This window comes from Bombina bombina, chromosome 1, assembly GCF_027579735.1.
Source record: "Bombina bombina isolate aBomBom1 chromosome 1, aBomBom1.pri, whole genome shotgun sequence".
Lineage (NCBI taxonomy): Eukaryota > Metazoa > Chordata > Amphibia > Anura > Bombinatoridae > Bombina > Bombina bombina.
Genome location: NC_069499.1, coordinates 301,447,680 through 301,470,938, shown reverse-complemented (window position 1 = coordinate 301,470,938; position 23,259 = coordinate 301,447,680). Strand labels below are relative to the sequence as shown.

Sequence of the window (23,259 nt, the reverse complement as noted above, 5' to 3'; positions counted from 1 at the left end):
GGCTTTGATGAGGACTTCTGCCGCCTGGATGAGGATGGACGTCCGGTCTTCGAAAACTGTACGTGGATCGTCGTGGGTTAGTGTTAGGTTTTTTTAAGGGTTTATTGGGTGGGTTTTATTTTTAGCTTAGGGTTTGGGTAATGTAAAAGAGCTAAATGCCCTTTTAAGGGCAATGTCCATCCAAATGCCCTTTTCAGGGCAATGCTAAGCTTAGATTTTATTTAGGGGGTTTGGTTGTGTGGGTGGTGGGTTTTACTGTTGGGGGGTTGTTTGTATTTTTTTTACAGGTAAAAGAGCTGAATTCTTTGGGGCAACGCCCCGCAAAAGGCCCTTTTATGGGCCATTGGCAGTTTAGTGTAGGCTAGGGTTTTTTTTATTTTGGGGGGGCTTTTTTATTTTGTTAGGGCTATTAGAAGTAATTCGTTTTTATTTTTGATCATTTCGTTTTTTATTTTGTGTAATTTAGTGTTTATTTTTTTGTAATTTAGATTCTTTAGAATTCTATTTGATTAATTTAATTTATTTTATTGTAATGTTAGGTTTTAGTGTAAGGCAGGTGAGGTTTTATTTTACAGGTAACTTTTTATTTATTTTAACAAGGTAGTAAGTAAATAGTTAATAACTATTTACTAACTATTCTACCTAGTTAAAATAAATACAAACTTACCTGTGAAATAAAAATAAAACCTAAGATAGCTATAATATAACTATTAGTTATATTGTAGCTAGCTTAGGTTTTATTTCACAGGTAAGTACGTATTTAGTTTTAAATAGGAATTATTTAGGTAATAATTGTAAGGTTTATTTAGATTTATTTTAATTATATTTAAGTTAGGGGGTGTTAGGGTTATGCTTAGGGTTACGTTAGGGTTATGCTTAGGGTTAGGGGTTAATATATTTATTTAGTGTTAGTGATGTTGGAGGCCAGAGGTTTAGGGGTTAATAACTTTAGTATAGTGGCGGCGGCATTGGGGGTGGCAGATTAGGGGTTAATAACTGTAATGTGGGTGGTGGCGATGTTAAGGGTGGCAGATTAGGGGTTAATAAGTGTATTTAGGTGGCGGTGATATCGGGAGCGGCAAATTAGGGGTTAATAGTTTTATTTAGGTGGCGGTGATGTTAAGGGCGGCAGAATAGGGGTGTTTAGACATGGTTTTTATGTGAGGGTGTTAGGTTTAAACATAACTTTCTCTTTCCCCATAGACATCAATAGGGCTGCATTATGGAGCTTTTCTTTCCCCGATCGCAGGTGTTAGGCTTTTTTTTTGCCGGCTCTCCCCATTGATGTCTATGGGGAAATCGTGCACAAGCACGTCAAAGCAGCGCTTGTATTTGGGTGAAGCATGGAGCTCAACGCCACATATCGCCCGTGCAAGCCTGCTTTTTGCAAACCTGTAATAGCAGCGCTTCCCCTTGAGCGTTAAAGGGACAGTCTAGTCAAAAATAATTTTTCATGATTCAGATAGGGCATTTAATTTTAAACAACTTTCCAATTTACTTTTATCATCAATTTTAATTTGTTCTTTTGGTATTCTAAATAGGTAGGCTCATTCTTAGCCTTTGAAAGCCACCTCTTATCTGAATGTATTTTGACATTTTCCACAACTAGAGGGTGTTAGTTCATGTGTGCCATATAGATAAAATTGTGCTCACACCCGTGGAGTTATAGTGGAGTCAGCACTGTTTGGCTAAAATGCAAGTCTGTCAAAAGAACAGAAATAAGGGGGCAAAATAAGGGGGCAGTCTGCAGAGGCTTAGATACAAGGTAATCACAGAGGTAAAAAGTGTATTGATATAAATGTGTTGGTTATGCAAAATGGGGAATGGTTAAAAAAGGGATTATCTATCTTTTTAAACAAGTTTTATCTAACACCTGAGATCTCATATTTTTGAGCCTTTATAACTTTTGTGTGCAATATTTTTTTTAAATAATTTTAGAGACGCTATTATGAATAATATATATATATATATATATATATATATATATATATATTTATATATATATTATAATAATTATAGCACATACCTACTGCACATAAACAGCACATACCTACTGCACATACATAGCACATACATTCTGCACATAAATAGTACATACCTACTGCACATATACCACACATACCTTCTGCACATAAATAGCACATACCTACTGCACATATACCGCACATACCTACTGCACATAAATAGCACATACCTACTGCACATATACCGCACATACCTACTGCACATATACCGCACATACCTACTGAACATAAATAGCACATACCTACTGCACATACTTACTGAACATAAATAGCACATACCTACTGCACATAAACTGCACATACCTACTGCACATATACCGCACATACCTATTGCACATAAACTGCACATACCTACTGCACATATACCGCACATACCTACTGCACATATACCGCACATACCTACTGCACATAAATAGCACATACCTACTGCACATAAACTGCACATACCTACTGCACATATACCGCACATACCTACTGCACATATACCGCACATACTTACTGCACATAAACTGCACATACCTACAGCACATAAATAGCACATACTTACTGCACATAAATAGCACATACCTACTGCACATAAACTGCACATACCTACAGCACATAAACTGCACATACCTACAGCACATAAATAGCACATACTTACTGCAAATAAATAGCACATACTTACTGCACATAAATAGCACATACTTACTGCACATAAACTGCACATACCTACAGCACATAAACTGCACATACCTACAGCACATAAATAGCACATACTTACTGCAAATAAATAGCACATACGTACTGCACATAAATAGCACATACTTACTGCACATAAACAGCACATACCTACTGCACATAAACTGCACATACCTACAACACATAAATAGCACATACTTACTGCACATAAATAGCACATACTTACTGCACATAAACAGCACATACCTACTGCACATAAACAGCACATACTTACTGCACATAAACAGCACATACGTACTGCACATAAATAGCACATACTTACTACACATAAACTGCATATAAATAGCATAGGACAACTGGATTAACTATGGCAGTAAAATAATAAATATATTTCTGTCCCTGAACAAAACCTTTATTCCTGCCTCAATAGAGATAAAGTCAAGTCCATTGAGACATATTTATTAGTCTGTCACTGTATCCAGGGACTCCCAGCAGGAGAGACTTTATTCCAGTAACATTATTATTAATGTATTATATGCAACAGTTGCTCTTGTCTACAATTAAATCTCAGAACAGACCCAGGGTGGCAGCTGTCCAGCAATTTATTGTTCACTGCTCAGGAAAGTCTGAAACATCCACAAAAGAACAAAAAATATTTAGCATCACAAGTGGCCACACTTATATTTTATATCTCCTAGCAGTGATTTTATCCCACACCTTCTGATAGCCAGATCTAATAACTATGTGCATGCCAATGTGAGGTTTTTTTAATGCATGCTAACCCATTCTGTGTCACGCGCAATACAAATACAGAGAATTTAAACAATAATAAAGTACAGCGATTTTTCTTACAGACTCAGCATGTAATATAATTACCAAATAAAAGCTAAACGAATGAAAAGAATAAAAAAAAACTGCACACAATAGAAATAAAAATAAATAAATGAAGGATTATGGTACAAAAGATGCAAACCTAGCAATTTTAGTGGTTGAGTGGTGCTATTATAACACCTTGACTAGCAATGTGGTCTCTCGAACCAATTTCTGTGCAATATACTATAGCTATTTTTGGCAGCTCAAGGGTTAACTAGAAAACGTACCGGGGAGCTGTTGAAAACCACTTCTTTATTTCATCCATTAAAAGGTTTGCAGCAACATAGTATCCACAGTCCACAATCAGCACACACACAGGTGCCTAGGCAGCGTCACAGGGGTCAGCTGACGCATTTCGGCAAATCGCTGCAGTCAAAGCTTTTTTTGCAAAAAGCCGTATTAAGAGCCCTCCCTGTGGACCGGAGCCATCAAAACAGTAACTTATCTGTATTGTTGCAGTAAATGGAACAAATAATATAGCTGCTTTTTGCAACATAATAAGGAACATTGATTCTGTACAAAATAGTATAGCGGCCTTACGTTAAGGGTTCATTTCTATTGTTAACTAGCCAAGACTCACACAGGAATCCAAATAGATACTTGCAATAATAACATAAATTTATAGATAGCTGGGCATCTATTTATCAAGCCGTCAACTTACTTGCATTCGACGGCACCAATACGCTTGCCTAAGATCGCCTAACATCGCTGCCGCGGACCTGAATACGTTCTCCAAAATTACCAAAAAAGCTGTCAAAAAGCCGCGCACCAAGTACGGTGCGATGAGCAGCAGACTGTTGTTAACTAACAGTCATCGATCTCGCTGCTCTTCGGCTTTTTCCAAGCTTTATTGGTATACTGTCACTAAACACCGCCACTATACTATACTGTTTTACCCCCTATACCGCCGCTCCCGGAGCCCACCGCAACTCTAATAAATGTATTAACCCCTAAACCGCCGCTCACGGACCCCACCGCAACTAAATAAAGTGTTTAATCCCTAAACAGCTGCTCCCGGAGCCCACCGCCACCTACTGTACATTATACTTATTAACCCCTAATCTGCTGCCCCCTACACCGCCGCCACCTACATTATATTTATTAACCCCTAATCTGCCCCCCCTACACCGCCGCCACCTACATTATATTTATTAACCCCTAATCTGCCGCCCCCTACACCACCGCCACCTACATTATATTTATTAACCCCTAATCTGCCCCCCCCCGACACCGCCGACACCTACATTAAACTTATTAACTCCTAATCTGCCGCCCCGACACCGCCACCACCTACATTATAGTTATTAACCCCTAATCTGCTGCCCCCAACGTCGCCGCAACCTAACTACACTTATTAACCCCTAATCTGCCGACCGGATATCGCCGCCACTTTAATAAATATATTAACCCCTAAACCGACGCACTCCCGCCTCGCAAACACTAGTTATTTTTTATTAACCCCTAATCTGCCTGCCCTAACATTGCCATCACCTACTTACATTTAATAACCCCTAATCTGCCACCCCCAACGTCGCCGCTACTATATTAAAGGTATTAACCCCTAAACCTAAGTTTAAGCCTAACCCTAACCCCCCTAACTTAAATATAATTTAAATTAAACGAAATAAATTTAAAAAAAAAATATTCCTATTTAAAACTTAGTACTTACCTGTAAAATAAACCATAAGATAGCTACAATATAACTAATAGTTACATTGTAGCTAGCTTAGGATTTATATTTATTTCACAGGCAAGTTTGTATTTATTTTAACTAGGTACAATAGTTATTAAATAGTTATTAACTATTTAATAACTACCTAGCTAAAATAAGTACAAAATTACCTGTAAAATAATTCCTAACCTAAGTTACAATTACAACTAACACTAGACTATCATTAAACTAATTACCTAAACTACCTACAATTAATTACAATTAAATTCAATAAACTAAATTACGAAAAAAAAACCCCACTAAATTACAGGAAAAAAAAAAATTACAAGAAGTTTAAACTAATTACACCTAATCTAAGCCCCCTAATAAAATAAAAAATCCTCCCAAAATAATAAAATGCCCTACCCTATACTAAATTACAAATAGCCCTTAAAATGGCCTTTTGCGGGGCATTGCCCCAAAGTAATCAGCTCTTTTACCTGTAAAAAAAAGAATACAATACCCCCCCAACATTACAACCCACCACCCACACACCCCTACTCTAAAACCCACCCAATACCCCCTTAAAAAACCCTAACACTACCCCATTGAAGATCAGCCTACCTTGAGCCGTCTTCACCCAGCCGGACACAAGTGGTCATCCGATCCGTCCAGTAGTCTTCATCCGATGGGGCAGAAGAGGACATCCAGACTGGCAGAAGTCTTCATCTTATCCGGGCAGAAGAGGACATCTGGACCGGGAGAAGGCTTCATCCAAGCGGCATCTTCTATCTTCATCCATCCGACAAGGAGCGACTCCATCTTGAAGACATCCGGCGTGGAGCCTCCTTCCAGCACGACGACTACACAATGAATGACGGTTCCTGTAAATGACGTCATCCAAGATGGCGTCCCTCGAATTCCAATTGGCTTATAGGATTCTGATTGGATCAGCCAATAGAATGCGACGTCAATTCTATTGGCTGATCCAATCAGCCAATCGGATTGAACTTCAATCCGATTGGCTGATTAAATCAACCAATCGGATTTTTCCTACCTTAATTCCGATTGGCTGATAGAATCCTATCAGCCAATCGGAATTCAAGGGACGCCATCTTGGATGACGTCATTTAAAGGAACCATCATTCGTCGTGTAGTCGTCGTGCTGGAAGGATTAGGGGTTAATAAGTGTAGTTAGGTTGCGGCGACGTTGGGGGTGGCAGATTAGGGGTTAATAACTATAATGTAGGTGTCGGCGATGTTAGGGGCAGCAGATTAGGGGTTCATAAGTATAATGTAGGTGGCGGCGATGTCCGGTCGGCAGATTAGGGGTTAAAAAAAAATATTATAGTGTTTGCGATGTGGGGGGGCCTTGGTTTAGGGGTTAATAGGTAGTTTATGGGTGTTAGTGTACATTGTAGCACTTTAGTTAAGAGTTTTATGTTCCGGCGTTAGCCCATAAAACTCTTAACTACTGACTTTTAAATGCAGTAGAAGTCTTGACAGGAGAGGGTCTACCGCTCACTTCTTCCAAGACTTGTAATACCAGCGTTAGGCAAATCCCATTAAAAAGATAGGATACGCAATTGACGTAAGGGGATTTGCGGTAGCCTCGAGTCACGGAAGAAAAGTGAGCGGTGAGCCTCTACCTGCCAGACTTGTAATACCAGCGTTAGGTAAAAAGCAGCGTTGGGACCTCTCAACGCTGCTTTTTACGGCTAACGCCAAACTCGTAATCTAGGTGATAATTTGCATAAATAAAAAGAGAGAAGCGCTAAACCTGAGAACGAACAATAGCATAATAGCTTGTTCTATGGCTAGTTACCACCCAAGAAGCAGCCTCTTTTTGCTCAACATGTGCCTTGCACAGAGAACTTTCCTGTAGTATATCAGTCTGATCCTGACTTAAAGTGAATGTAAATTTTGATGCTAAAGTGCCCGGTTTTTAAAACTTTGATTAAAAACAGGGGCACTTTAATTCATCAATATTTTCATTTCACTCCTGTTGTGAAAAAAAACTTACCTTTTAATCTTCACAGCAGCTCCAGCTTCCTCCACCTGTTTCAAAGCCTCTTCCTGGGTCTAAAATGAGGTATCTGGCTTCCTCCAATCACAGCAGTGAATCAGACACTGAATCCCCCGGGGGGGAATCTGTGATTGGAGGATGACCTATCAATCATTTCTGACATCAGAAATGGCTTGTGAGACCGGAGAAAGCTGCAGCTGCTGTGAAGTTTAAAAGGTAAGTTTTTTGTCACAACAGGAGTGAAATGTAAATTTTGATGAATTAAAGTGCCCCTGTTTTTAATCAAAGTTTTAAAAACCGGGCACTTAAACATCAAAATTTACATTCACTTTAACAGTACAGTCCAACATATGTATATGTATGTATCTCAATGTTAAAGTCTTTTTCTATAACACCTGAGACCTTCTATCTTTGAGTTTATAACTTTTGTGTGAAATATTTTTTTTAAGATGGTGTTATGAGTGTATCAGTACTTTGTAATTTATTTTTGATGTGTTTTGTGTAACTTTTTTGAGGACACTGTGTAATCATTCTAGTGTAAAGAGCAATTGCGCTCAAGCGATCGTGTTGACTCCTACCATACTACACATTTTTATGTCCCTATATTTCAAACCAGTGCAAATTGTGTTAACATGGCAGGTTTAAATGTATTTATTTTATTTTAGCATGCAGTTTTTTTTCAATGCATTGGTTAATTGTTGATATAAACTATATATAAATGAATTAACAATTACTTTACTAGACCATAAGAATGCAAGGGATTGCTTATGTAGTACCAGTACCATGTGTGTGCTACAGATAATCTAAGATCTTTAGACTTGTTATTGTTAATGCAGTGTTTAATGCTAAATATGACAGTTATTAAACACAATACACATTTAGGTTTGTCTCTTCATTTTGTATAAACTGTAGACATTTTTAACTGGTTATCGCTCTTCAAATAGACTTTTTATAGTATTAAGAACCCAATTGGCAAATGGGCAGTTTCCAGTATTAAAGTATTTTCAACTCCAGCAGTATAGAGACCTACCTCTGTTTTCCCTTTGCTCTGGCATGACCTGCGGGTATCTTCGTCAGAACTCCACTCTGTGGCCTAAAAATCAAAAATAAAATAAAATGAATGTCACATGGAAACACAAGTAACAGGAGGAATTTTATACTTACAAATCACAAAACACAATAGACAGAAAATAGATAACATTGGTGGCTTTTTAACCGTAAGCATACTAATTAGATGGCTGCACAAGGATGCTTATTTTGCAGAACAGATACTCTATAGTGTAAATCCTTTGTGTGCGAAGCTGGCTACATAACAAGCGTTGCAATAAAATACTTGGAGGGACTGTGCCCTTCACAGGCAGAATACATTTGGTGAATTATAGCATGTAATAGAAAGAAATTCTGGCCCAAATATTTACCAGATGGATTAGCTGGAACAAATATGTAACTGAAACAAAAATGTAATCCTACAGTAAAAATCAAGCATGGAGAGTGGATTTTTTGTGCAGCAAAAGATAACAAATGGTAGAAAATGACAACAGACAGTTCTGAGCACATTTTTTATCACAGTATTCCCAATAAAATAATAAAGTACACCGACATTCAGCCACTGCAAAGGATTCTGGACAATGTAAACAATAGCATCCTCTTTCTATATCCACGGTTCAAGCATGTGAATGAAGAGCAAACTAGACTACACACAGACAACTGTTTCATCCTATAGGAACTCATTAGTATAATATATAGATCTCTGAGAAGTTGGAACAACCATGTTGCCATAAACAAACTCTGCTTTAGATTCTCTTTGACTCTGGAGGGAAGCAAATTCTTCAGAGCTGCATCTTCAAGTCTTCTAAAGAAACAGCATGATAAAAGGATGGGTGACGTGCAGATCTCAATTATCATGTCACTTAAAATGCTGCCATCTTGTATTTTTAAAAGGGATGTTCTAGTATAAAAATTAAATCTTTTTGGTCTAGATTACAAGTGGGCACTAACTTATCGCTCTCCTGTAAATGGGAAAATTCGCCCGTTTATGGGCGCACGATAAATAACCAGTTATTACTAGTGGCTGGCTATTGCTACAGCGAGCTTGTGATAGCAATTACAGTGGGGCAAAAAACTATTTAGTCAGCCACCAATTGTGCAAGATCTCCCACTTAAGAAGATGAGAGAGGCCTGTAATTTTCATCATAGGTATACCTCAACTATGAGAGACAAAATGTGGAAACAAATCCAGACAATCACATTGTCTGATTTGGAAATAATTTATTTGCATATTATGGTGGAAAATAAGTATTTGGTCACCTGCAAACAAGCAAGATTTCTGACTCTCACAGACCTGTATCTTCTTCTTTAAGAGGCTCCTCTGTCCTCCAATCATTAACTGTATTAATGGCACCTGTTTGAACTTGTTATCAGTATAAAAGACACCTGTCCACCACCTCAAACAGTCACACTCCAAACTCCACTATGGTGAAGACCAAAGAGCTCTCGAAGGACACCAGAAACAAAATTGTAGACCTGCAACAGGATGGGAATACTGAATCTGCAATACGCAAGCAGCTTGGTGTGAAGAAATCAACTGTGGGAGCAATAATTAGAAAATGGAAGACATACAAGACCACTGATAATCTCCCTCGATCTGGGGCTCCACGCAAGATCTCACCCCGTGGGGTCAAAATGATCACAAGAACGGTGAGCAAACATCCAAGAACCACACGGGGGGACCTAGTGAATGACCTGCAGAGAGCTGGGACCAACGTAACAAAGGCTACCATCAGTAACACACTACGCCGCCAGGGACTCAGATCCTGCAGTGCTAGATGTGTCCCCCTGCTTAACAGTACATGTCCGGGCCCATCTGAAGTATGCTAGAGAGCATTTGGATGATCCAGAATGGATTGGGAGAATGTCATATGGTCAGATGAAACCAAAGTAGAACTGTTTGGTAGACACACAACTCGTCGAGTTTGGAGGAGAGAGAATTCTGAGTTGCAACCAAAGAACACCATACCTACTGTGAAGCATGGGGGTGGCAACATCATACTTTGGGGCTGTTTCTCTGCAAAGGGAACAGGACGACTGATCTGTGTACATGAAAGAATTAATGGGGCCATGTATCGTGAGATTTTGAGTGCAAACCTCCACCTCCTTCCTTCAGCAAGGGCATTGAAGATGAAATGTGGCTGGGTCTTTCAGCATGACAATGATCCCAAACACACTGCCCGGGCAACGGAGTGGCTTTGTAAGAAGCATTTCAAGGTCCTGGAGTGGCCTAGCCAGTCTCCAGATCTCAAACCCATAGAAAACCTTTGGAGGGAGTTGAAAGTCTGTGTTGCCCAGCGACAGCCCCAAAACATCACTGCTCTAGAGGAGATCTGCATGCAGGAATGGGCCAACATACCAGCAACAGTGTGTGACAACTTTGTGAAGACTTACAGAAAATGTTTGACCTCTGTCATTGCCAACAAAGGATATATAACAAAGTATTGAGATGAACTTTTGATATTGACCAAGGTATACCTATGATGAAAATGACAGGCCTCTCTCATCTTCTTAAGTGGGAGAACTTGCACAATTGGTGGCTGACTAAATACTTTTTTGCCCCACTGTAGTGCTCCGAAAAGTGACCAGAGATCAGATCTCTAGTTCATTTTCTAAATATCCCCCAAAATACAGTGTAGTGTATTAAAATTAAAAAAAAAAGCAGCATTTTTATTTTTTTAAATAATAACTGCATGAAGCAGTTATGAGGGGTTAAAGTGAGCGGGTCTGGGGTGTTAGAAAAAAACGGCACTGAAAAGTGCTTTTACATTGCGGTCTATGGGGAACTGTGTATTATATACATATATATTTTTGTGTTAATATGTAAATATACACATATAAACACTTAAATATATATGTATATATTCATACACATATAAATTGAAATTCGCTGCCCATCGACTTACCCCCTTCGTGGCACCAGGTTCTCAGCCTTTTCTCACGGCATGAGAACGAGGCTCCCATTGGAGCCTATAGAAGCACACTCTTGTGTGTGCAGAGCTTCCCTATAAAGGAAACGCAAGGTTGTGTTCGTATTGCACCTAACTTTTAATAACAACGTGCATTTGCATGCGCTGGTATTACTGAGTGGAGAACAAATATCATGCCCGCTTAAGCGATATTTTGCACTCCACTCGTAATCTGGCCCTCCATTTTTAAACCAGTTATTTTACCATGTTTTACACTGCAAAAGGATAAGGTGCATATCCAAAGTTGTGTCCCTGTGCTGTGGTAATGGAGTGCAGCTTTGACTACGTTTTCTTTTCAATAATACATAGAAAAAAGGGAACATGCTCAAAAATATAACACCCTAACAAAATAGAACATCCGTTTTACACGAGAATGTCCTTTGTTGTGTCAACATTTTAAGCAAATACCAATTAAACTTCAATATGTAAAATGAGATAAAAGATAGTCACAATCTTGTATCAACTTCTGTATTGTTTAAATAATTTAATACATGTTTTTCAGAATGGCAATTTTCAGACCTGGATATTTACAGTATATGTTGAAGCATACATTTAATGAATAATTAATTAAGCGTCAGGGAAACCTAGCTGAAATCGGCAAGTTCTTAACAGAATAGAATACTATGAATACAGAGAGATACATATCACATTACATTTTTTTAAAGAAAACAGTACATGTTTTTTTTTTACATTAAACATTTGGTTTATACTTCTCTCACATAAATTTAACATATCCCTCTAGCTGCCATATGTCACTTAAACATCTTTAATAAATGTGTATAAAAAGTGAAAGGGAATATCATCTTTTAAAAAATTGTATAAGTATAGCGTGAATACATTTGGTTTTTTTGCAGACATTTTTTTTTAACTGAGGCACAAGTTCTCATCTATTGGTTGATCAGTGTAAAATACAAGCTGCAAGAATGACAAATGCGCCTTTCATATCTTGACTTTATAAATATATGTCTTATACAGCCACAATGCAAATGAATTAGAACAATTTTCAATTTGACGCTTTAAAAGCATTTTTATAAATCTACTCTATTCACAAGAGAAAATGTGATTAATAAACCAATCCTTAGTTTGAAATGTGTTTCAGAGCTTCATAAATTAGGTTAATTGTTTGACAACTGGGTTAACTTAGCTTTTTGTACATGGGCAGAACAGCTGCTGCACAATTCAAGGTAATGAAAAGTTATAATTGATCAAGACACAAATGAAAACAGCAGTTTAAAGGTTGCTAGATTTAAAATGTCTGTAGAAAACAACAGTCAAGGACTTACCAACTCCGAAAAGCACTTCAGTCCAGCCTTAATTAGACAAATAGAAATCCTTTTTTAATCCCACAACATAGGTATAGGGACAACGCTTCAGCCCACTTAATAGTCCAGCTGACATGACTAAGGGCTAATAAGTGGCCGGATAGTGGTCCCTATACCCATGTTGTGGGATTTATAAAGAATATCTATTTTTCTAATTAAAGCTGGATTCAATCTTTTTGGACTGAACTAATACTGAAATGACCAGTCCTGAGTCTGACAGAGCAGAAGTAGAGTCTGACTGCAGAGATGCACACGAGGAAGGAACAGGCCCCTCTCCTCTTGGGTTTCTTGGCTATGTCCTATCCTCCTTGCCAGTTATTAAACAGAATGTACAAAAGTACTTTACATAGTGCTCTAAAAGAGGATCAGAGCAACTGGGGGGCAGAGATCTCAGTTCATCTATTGGCCAGATACTTTAGCCCGGAGGGCAACTCTGTACAATGTAAACTCCCAAAGTTTGGGGGCAAAATGTGGATGGATAGACAGCCAGGAAGGTTACCACCCACCCAGGAGAATTTGAATACTCAGAAATGGAGAGGCATAAAATCTGATGTTGTCTTTACTCAATGTATCTCCAAAACTGATAAAACTGGAGTGGTTAGTGCGCAACCTACATTTACTATGGTATGCCCGTTCGCATAATATTCCCTCTGTTTGGCTGTCCACGGATGCGGAAAAGGGTTAGATGACGTCATTTAAAGGAACCTTCATTCTTCAGTCGCCGTCGGATGGAAGAGGATGTTCCGCGTCGGATGTCTTCAAGATGGACCCGTTCCGCTCCGGATGGAAAAAGATAGAAGGTGCCGCCTGGATGAAGACTTCTGCTGGTCTGGATGTCCTCTTCTGGCCGGATCGGATGAAGACTTCTGCCCCTCTGGAGGTCCACTTGTGCCCGGCTGGGTGAAGACGGCTCAAGTTAGGGAGATCTTCAAGGGGGTAGTGTTAGGTTTTTTTAAGGGGGGATTGGGTGGGTTTTAGAGTAGGGTTGGGTGTGTGGGTGGTGGGTTTTAATGTTGGGGGGGTTGTATTTCTTTTTAACAGGTAAAAGAGCTGATTACTTTGGGGCAATGCCCCGCAAAAAGCCCTTTTAAGGGCTATTTGTAATTTAGTATAGGGTAGGGAATTTTATTATTTTGGGGGGCTTTTTATTTTATTAGGGGGCTTAGATTAGGTGTAATTAGTTTAAACTTCTTGTAATTTTTTTTATTTTCTGTAATTTAGTGTTTGTTTTTTATGTACTTTAGTTTATTTTATTTTATTGTATTTAATTGTAGTTAATTGTAGTTAATTAATTTAATGATAGTGTAGTGTTAGGTGTAATTGTAACTTAGGTTAGGATTTATTTTACAGGTAAATTTGTATTTATTTTAACTAGGTAGCTATTAAATAGTTAATAACTATTTAATAACTATTGTACCTAGTTAAAATAAATACAAAGTTGCCTGTAAAATAAAAATAAATCCTAAAATAGCTACAATGTAATTATTAATTATATTGTAGCTATATTAGGGTTTATTTTATAGGTAAATATTTAGTTTTAAATAGGAATAATTGAGTTAATAATAGTAATTTTATTTAGATTTATTTAAATAATATTTAAGTTAGGGGGGTGTTAGGGTTAGACTTAGGTTTAGGGGTTAATAACTCTATTATAGTGGCAGCGACGTTGGCAGCGGCAGATTAGGGGTTAATACATTTAATAGGCTATGTGGGCTATGGCGGTTTAGGGGTTAACACTTGAATAGGTTTATTGCATTGTGGGTTAATGGCGGATTAAGGGTTAATAGTTTTAAGAGGTAATTTGCGATGTTGGGGTTGGTGGATTTAGGGGTTAATACTTGAATAGGTTAATTGCGTTGTGGGGGGTTGTCGGTCTAGGGGTTAATACATTTAATATTAGTAATGAGAGGGGGGGATTGCGGATATAGGGGTTTTTACGTGTTGGGCTTATTTTTTATGAGGCATGTTAGACTTTTACGGGAGATTTGTTATTTTATTTACTTTTCTTAGGCATCGGCAGTTTCTAAAGTGCTGTGAGTCACTAGCGACTCCAGAAATTTGTAGTTATGCTCATTTCTGGACATCGCTAGTTTATCCGACTTACGGCACTTTATGAACTGCCGGCGGGGTTTATGTAATACCCCGATGTGCAAGGTGAAATTACGGATGGCGCAGGTTCCCACGCTTGCGCCGAAACCTGCGCCGTATATTTGATCGTGCCCCTGGTTTCTAACTGAACACTTGGTATATATATGCAGCCACCAATCAGCAGAGAGAACCTAGGTTCTTTGTTGCTCCTGAGTATACCTAGATAAACCTTTCAGCAAAGGATAACCAGAGAAGGAAGCAAATTAAATAATGGAAGTAAATGGGAAATATTTTGGGTTTCATGTCCCTTTAAATAGAGTAGGTTTTAATAATTTTAAAACAAAAATATTGTTAACACAAAGTTTATTTATTAGTAAACATGAACAAAACTGTAATAATGTAATTATTTATTTTGCCCTGTTTTCCAGGAATATAATTATGAAAATTGTAGTTTTTCCAATTCAAAGAGCACACTACAGATTTTAAAAGCAAAAGCCTAACCCTGCTAAATATCTGTCCTAAAGAGACAATAAACACAGTGAGATTGTAATATAAAAAATGCTTAATTATTAATAGTTCAACAACTTTGTAATATACTTTCATTATTTATTTTGCCCCCTTTTCTTTTAATTTGCCATCCCAAAAATTGATCACATGACAGGCTTCAGAAGGCTAACCTTGTCACATGTCTATGGCTAAGTTGCAATTTGCTATCTTATCTATCATGCTGAACCCAAACAATGGAGACTTTGTTAATGTAATGATAGTGGCAAGCCTTTTTATCTCCAGATTTAAGTCTGGATTGGCTTTTCCAAAGGAGGAAAATTGTGGGTGGAGTTTGGCCTTTGTAGGGTTAATTCACTCTAATAACAAAAATGTAGTAACTGCAAGATGTTTACTGTCCCTTTAACTGCAACACAATGGAAATTTTGCTAAACAAATGACAGAGGCTTCTCCAAATAAGGAAAGAGGTGGGAGGAGTTTGACCATTGAAAAACAATTGCAACAAACAACGTGTCAGTTCATTCAGAATTGTTTACATTCACCTAGTATGCAAAACTGCAGAAAAAAAGCTTTGTAATCACAGGGTGTTGTATAACCCTTTACATTTCAGATGTTTCTGGATCATCTTATTTTCAATAATATTGAGCAATAGATTAAAATGTTGTTCAAATAATCATCTAACGAAAAAAGTGGGAGGAATCAATGTGTAGAATATAGTAGATTGTTCCTGCTGCAGCCCTTTCTATGAGATATATGAATTTATAAACTCTATAAAATGTTTTTTAAAGGGACATTATACACTAGATTTTTCTTTGCATACATGTGTTGCAGATGATCCATTTATATAGCCCATACAGGGTTTATTTTTGTTTTTAAAAACATATAGGGGGGTAGTTATCAAGCCGTCTACTTTTCTGGCTTCGCCGGCCCAATACGCCCGCCTAAGCTCGCCTACCTTCGCCGCCGCGAACCTGAAAAAATACGCCTAAGTTATCAAATAAAGCTGTCAAAAAGCCGCGGGGCGATGAGCAGCGGACAGTGACAGTTATCACTCATCCAATCTCGCTGCTCTTCGGCTTTTTCCCAGCTTTATTGCTAGCCTGTCACTAAGCACTCACACTAAACTGCACTGTTCTACCCCCTATACCGGCGCCCCCGGAGCCTCCCGCAACTCAATAAAGTTACTAACCCCTAAACCGCCGCTACTAGACCCTGCCGCAACTCTGATAAATGTATTAACCCCTAAACCGCCGCTCCTAGACCCTGCCGCAACTCTTATAAATGTATTAACCCCTAAACCTCCGCTCCCGGAGCCCACCACCACCTACATTATACCTAGTAACCCCTATCCTGCCCCCCCTATACCGTCGCCCTCTATAATAAAATTATTAACCAATATCCTGCTGATCCCGCACCTCGCCGCAACTAAATAAATAGTTTAACCCCTAAACCGCCGCTCCCTGAACCCGCCGCAACCTATAATAAATTTATTAACCCCTATCCTGCCCCCCCTACACCGTCGCCACCTATAATAAATTTATTAACCCCTATCCTGCCTCCCACTACGAAGCCGCCACTGTAATAAATTTATTAACCCCTAAACCTAAGTCTAACACTAACCCTAACGCCCCCCTAACTTAAATATTAATTAAATAAATCTAAATAATATTTATATTATGAACTAAATTAATCCTATTTAAAACTAAATACTTACCTTTAAAATAAACCCTAATATAGCTACAATATAAATAATAATTATATTGTAGCTATCTTAGGATTTATTTTTATTTTACAGGCATCTTTCAATTTATTTTAACTAGGTACAATAGCTATTAAATAGTTATTAACTATTTAATAGCTTACCTAGCTAAAATAAAGAGAAATTTACCTGTAAAATAAATCCCAACCTAAGTTACAATTACACCTAACACTACACTATACTTTAATAAATTAATCCTATTTAAAACTAAATACTTACCTGTAAAATAAACCCTAAGATAGCTACAATATATCTAATAGTTACATTGTAGCTATCTTAGGATTTATATTTATTTTACAGTTAACTTTGTATTTATTTTAGCTAGTTAGAATAGTTATTAAATAGTTATTAACTATTTAATAACTACCTAGCTAAAAGAAATACAAAATTACCTGTAAAATAAATGCTAACCTAAGTTACAATTAAACCTAATACCACACTATCATTAAATTAATTAAATAAACTACCTACAAATAACTACAATTAAATACAATTACATAAACAAACTAAAGTACAAAAAATAAAAAAAGCTAAGTTACAGAACTTAGACTTTTACGGGAGATTTGTTATTTTATTTACTTTTCTTAGGCATCGGCAGTTTCTAAAGTGCTGTGAGTCACTAGCGACTCCAGAAATTTGTAGTTATGCTCATTTCTGGACATCGCTAGTTTATCCGACTTACGGCACTTTATGAACTGCCGGCGGGGTTTATGTAATACCCCGATGTGCAAGGTGAAATTACGGATGGCGCAGGTTCCCACGCTTGCGCCGAAACCTGCGCCGTATATTTGATCGTGCCCCTGGTTTCTAACTGAACACTTGGTATATATATGCAGCCACCAATCAGCAGAGAGAACCTAGGTTCTTTGTTGCTCCTGAGTATACCTAGATAAACCTTTCAGCAAAGGATAACCAGAGAAGGAAGCAAATTAAATAATGGAAGTAAATGGGAAATATTTTGGGTTTCATGTCCCTTTAAATAGAGTAGGTTTTAATAATTTTAAAACAAAAATATTGTTAACACAAAGTTTATTTATTAGTAAACATGAACAAAACTGTAATAATGTAATTATTTATTTTGCCCTGTTTTCCAGGAATATAATTATGAAAATTGTAGTTTTTCCAATTCAAAGAGCACACTACAGATTTTAAAAGCAAAAGCCTAACCCTGCTAAATATCTGTCCTAAAGAGACAATAAACACAGTGAGATTGTAATATAAAAAATGCTTAATTATTAATAGTTCAACAACTTTGTAATATACTTTCATTATTTATTTTGCCCCCTTTTCTTTTAATTTGCCATCCCAAAAATTGATCACATGACAGGCTTCAGAAGGCTAACCTTGTCACATGTCTATGGCTAAGTTGCAATTTGCTATCTTATCTATCATGCTGAACCCAAACAATGGAGACTTTGTTAATGTAATGATAGTGGCAAGCCTTTTTATCTCCAGATTTAAGTCTGGATTGGCTTTTCCAAAGGAGGAAAATTGTGGGTGGAGTTTGGCCTTTGTAGGGTTAATTCACTCTAATAACAAAAATGTAGTAACTGCAAGATGTTTACTGTCCCTTTAACTGCAACACAATGGAAATTTTGCTAAACAAATGACAGAGGCTTCTCCAAATAAGGAAAGAGGTGGGAGGAGTTTGACCATTGAAAAACAATTGCAACAAACAACGTGTCAGTTCATTCAGAATTGTTTACATTCACCTAGTATGCAAAACTGCAGAAAAAAAGCTTTGTAATCACAGGGTGTTGTATAACCCTTTACATTTCAGATGTTTCTGGATCATCTTATTTTCAATAATATTGAGCAATAGATTAAAATGTTGTTCAAATAATCATCTAACGAAAAAAGTGGGAGGAATCAATGTGTAGAATATAGTAGATTGTTCCTGCTGCAGCCCTTTCTATGAGATATATGAATTTATAAACTCTATAAAATGTTTTTTAAAGGGACATTATACACTAGATTTTTCTTTGCATACATGTGTTGCAGATGATCCATTTATATAGCCCATACAGGGTTTATTTTTGTTTTTAAAAACATATAGGGGGGTAGTTATCAAGCCGTCTACTTTTCTGGCTTCGCCGGCCCAATACGCCCGCCTAAGCTCGCCTACCTTCGCCGCCGCGAACCTGAAAAAATACGCCTAAGTTATCAAATAAAGCTGTCAAAAAGCCGCGGGGCGATGAGCAGCGGACAGTGACAGTTATCACTCATCCGATCTCGCTGCTCTTCGGCTTTTTCCCAGCTTTATTGCTAGCCTGTCACTAAGCACTCACACTAAACTGCACTGTTCTACCCCCTATACCGGCGCCCCCCGGAGCCTCCCGCAACTCAATAAAGTTACTAACCCCTAAACCGCCGCTACTAGACCCTGCCGCAACTCTGATAAATGTATTAACCCCTAAACCGCCGCTCCTAGACCCTGCCGCAACTCTTATAAATGTATTAACCCCTAAACCGCCGCTCCCGGAGCCCACCACCACCTACATTATACCTAGTAACCCCTATCCTGCCCCCCCTATACCGTCGCCCTCTATAATAAAATTATTAACCAATATCCTGCTGATCCCGCACCTCGCCGCAACTAAATAAATAGTTTAACCCCTAAACCGCCGCTCCCTGAACCCGCCGCAACCTATAATAAATTTATTAACCCCTATCCTGCCCCCCCTACACCGTCGCCACCTATAATAAATTTATTAACCCCTATCCTGCCTCCCACTACGAAGCCGCCACTGTAATAAATTTATTAACCCCTAAACCTAAGTCTAACACTAACCCTAACGCCCCCCTAACTTAAATATTAATTAAATAAATCTAAATAATATTTATATTATGAACTAAATTAATCCTATTTAAAACTAAATACTTACCTTTAAAATAAACCCTAATATAGCTACAATATAAATAATAATTATATTGTAGATTGAGCTCGCATTCTATTGGCTGATCGGAACAGCCAATAGAATGCGAGCTCAATCTGATTGGCTGATTGGATCAGCCAATCGGATTGAACTTGAATCTGATTGGCTGATTCCATCAGCCAATCAGATTTTTCCTACCTTAATTCCAATTGGCTGATAGAATCCTATCAGCCAATCGGAATTGAGGGGACGCCATCTTGGATGACGTCCCTTAAAGGAGCCTTCATTCGTCGTAGTCCGTCGGTGAAGAAGGAGGTTCTGCGGCGGCGGAAGGAAGATTCAAGACCCGGCTTGGAAGATGACATCGGCCGGATCGAAGACTTCTTCAGCGCCGCCTGGATGATGACTTCATCAGATGGAAGATTTCTTCAGCGCCCCTTGGATGATCACTTCTGCCGGTCCGGATGTCCACTTGGGTTCCATCGCTGCTCGGCTGAGTGAAGACGACTCAAGGTAGGATGATCTTCAGGGGATTAGTGTTAGGTTTTTGTAAGGGGGGTTTGGGTTAGATTAGGGGTATGTGGGTGGTGGCTTTTAATGTTGGGGGGGTTTGTATTTTTCATTTACAGGCAAAAGAGCTGAACTTTTGGGGGCATGCCCCCACAAATGGCCCTTTTAAGGGCTGGTAAGGTAAAAGAGCGTTGAACTTTATTTAATTTAGAATAGGGTAGGGCATTTTTTTATTTTGGGGGGGTTTGTTATTTTATTAGGGGGCTTAGATTAGGTGTAAGTAGCTTAAAATTGTTGTAATATTTGTAAAATGTTTGTAACTTATTTTTTTATTTTCTGTAACTTAGCTTTTTTTATTTTTTGTACTTTAGTTAGTTTATGTAATTGTATTTAATTGTAGTTATTTGTAGGTAATTTATTTAATTAATTTAATGATAGTGTAGTATTAGGTTTAATTGTAACTTAGGTTAGCATTTATTTTACAGGTAATTTTGTATTTCTTTTAGCTAGGTAGTTATTAAATAGTTAATAACTATTTAATAACTATTCTAACTAGCTAAAATAAATACAAAGTTACCTGTAAAATAAATATAAATCCTAAGATAGCTACAATATAATTATTATTTATATTGTAGCTATCTTAGGGTTTATTTTACAGGTAAGTATTTAGTTTTAAATAGAAATAATTTATTAAAGTATAGTGTAGTGTTAGGTGTAATTGTAACTTAGGTTAGGATTTATTTTACAGGTAAATTTCTCTTTATTTTAGCTAGGTAAGCTATTAAATAGTTAATAACTATTTAATAGCTATTGTACCTAGTTAAAATAAATTGAAAGTTGCCTGTAAAATAAAAATAAATCCTAAGATAGCTACAATATAATTATTATTTATATTGTAGCTATATTAGGGTTTATTTTACAGTTAAGCATTTAGTTTTAAATAGGATTAATTTAGTTCATAATATAAATATTATTTAGATTTATTTAATTAATATTTAAGTTAGGGGGGCGTTAGGGTTAGTGTTAGACTTAGGTTTAGGGGTTAATAACGTTATTATAGAGGGCGGCGGTATAGGGGGGCAGGATAGGGGTTAATAGGTATAATGTAGGTGGCGGTGGGCTCCGGGAGCAGCGGTTTAGGGGTTAATATGTATAGAGTAGCTTGCGGTGGGCTCCGGGAGCGGCGGTTTAGGGGGTAATAACTTTATTTAGTTGCGGCGGTGTAGGGGGGACAGATTAGTGGTGTTTAGACTCGGGGTACATGTTAGGGTGTTAGGTGCAGACAGATCCCATAGGAATCAATGGGATGTCTGGCAGCAGCAAACTTGTACTTTCGCTATGGTCAGACTCCCATTGATTCCTATGGGATCCGCCGCCTCCAGGCTGGCGCTTTGAAAACCAGGTACGCTGGGCCGTAAAAGTGCCGAGCGTACCTGCTAGTTTTTTGATAACTAGCAAAAGTAGTGAGATTGTGCTGCACTTGTGTGCCGAACATCTGGAGTGACGTAAGAATCGATCTGTGTCGGACTGAGTCCGGCGGATCGAAGTTTACGTCACAAAATTCTACTTTTGCCGGTCTCGAGCCTTTGATAACTAAGGCGAATCAGCCTCGCCACAAATACGCTGCGGAATTCCAGCGTATTTGAGGTTGACCGCTTGATAACTAGGCCCCTTTGTTTTGCTTATTTTTAAATAACATTGCTGTGATTTTCAGACTCCTAACCAAGCTCTAAAGTTTTAGAAGTATACTGATGTATACCTACTCCAGCTTGCTCCTGTTTGTGTAAAAGGTGTTTTCATATGCAGAGGAAGGGGGAGGTGGGGAGTGTCTATTGTTTTTGCTATAGAACCACTTTCAGTGGGTGTGCCAGCCTAATCTTTTCCACAGAGCTAAACTGGGAGCTTCTAAGTAAGTTTTTAAACAGTTTTATACTGGATTTTTAGATCAGTATCTGTGCATATTCTTCTTTATAGTAGTGTCTATTACATGCATTTATATGAAAATTTGTGCATACTGTCCCTTTAAATTTGTCAGGTCTGCTACCCCAAGGGCTTGATGATATATTCTTCGCCAGCTCAAACCTTCTTCTTCTCGCTGACACTCGCAGGGCTGCCTCGGTGCAATGATCGTAAAAAAGGGGCAGTCCCTGCGAGTTGCGAGATGGCTCCTATTAAAAGTAATGGAGCTCGCTGGATAGGGACACTTTGATCCTTAGTGCGAAGTTAGCAGGGAGCAGGGAGAGCACTTTAAAATTAAAATCCTGCAGCCAATATAACTCACATTACGCTGCTTTCTGCTTATAGCATCTTACATTTGCCTATATTTTAGTATGCATTTGTTGAATTTTGTTACGATTTTTGATGCACCTTAACAATACAATTTTTCCCTGCTTATTTTTGTGTGAAATATTTGTTTTGTATAATGTTTAAAATACGAATTTTAATGTGCACATTTCATATGAAAATGCAGTATACGCCCCTTAACGAGACACCCTGTTTTCAAGGTAAAAAATGGCTTTAGATCATTCAACCAGGGAAATAGAAGGACTGGCGAGCATTCATTTATAATCTCGCCAGACCAGAGCTTTCGATCATCGAGCCCCAAGTCCTTTAGTTGTGTGTACAAGTGTAGTTTTGTTGTATGTTCTATAATAGGAGTTGGACAGAAAATGTCTTCATGAGCCTTTATCCCCCTTTTACTAAGATAGTACCACTCTACCTTTGTACAATCTTATTTAAGTAATGAATAAATTGTCTCTTAAATATTTGTCAATTTATTTTTAGGGCCGTTTACATTCAGCTGAAACATTTTGGTATTTTATGTAGAACTAGCCAGCTTTTGGATCATAAAGGCCAATATTTGATGTTATAAGAAATGTTCTTCCCTTCAAATTACAACTGTATTACCCATGAGAGGAAGCAGAAGTCA

The 23,259-nt window shown here is 37.9% G+C and overlaps 1 protein-coding gene across 2 annotated transcripts in view; it reads right to left on the bottom strand.

The window, feature by feature from the left end:
• The window catches only part of SEMA5B (semaphorin 5B), a 754,887-nt gene that overhangs the window by 269,941 nt on the left and 461,687 nt on the right, over positions 1-23,259 (bottom strand). For both annotated transcript variants that reach the window (XM_053698073.1, XM_053698072.1), the window contains one exon: positions 8,286-8,348. In XM_053698073.1, coding sequence (XP_053554048.1) covers positions 8,286-8,348 — 63 coding nt within the window. The remainder of the gene's footprint in view (positions 1-8,285; positions 8,349-23,259) is intronic.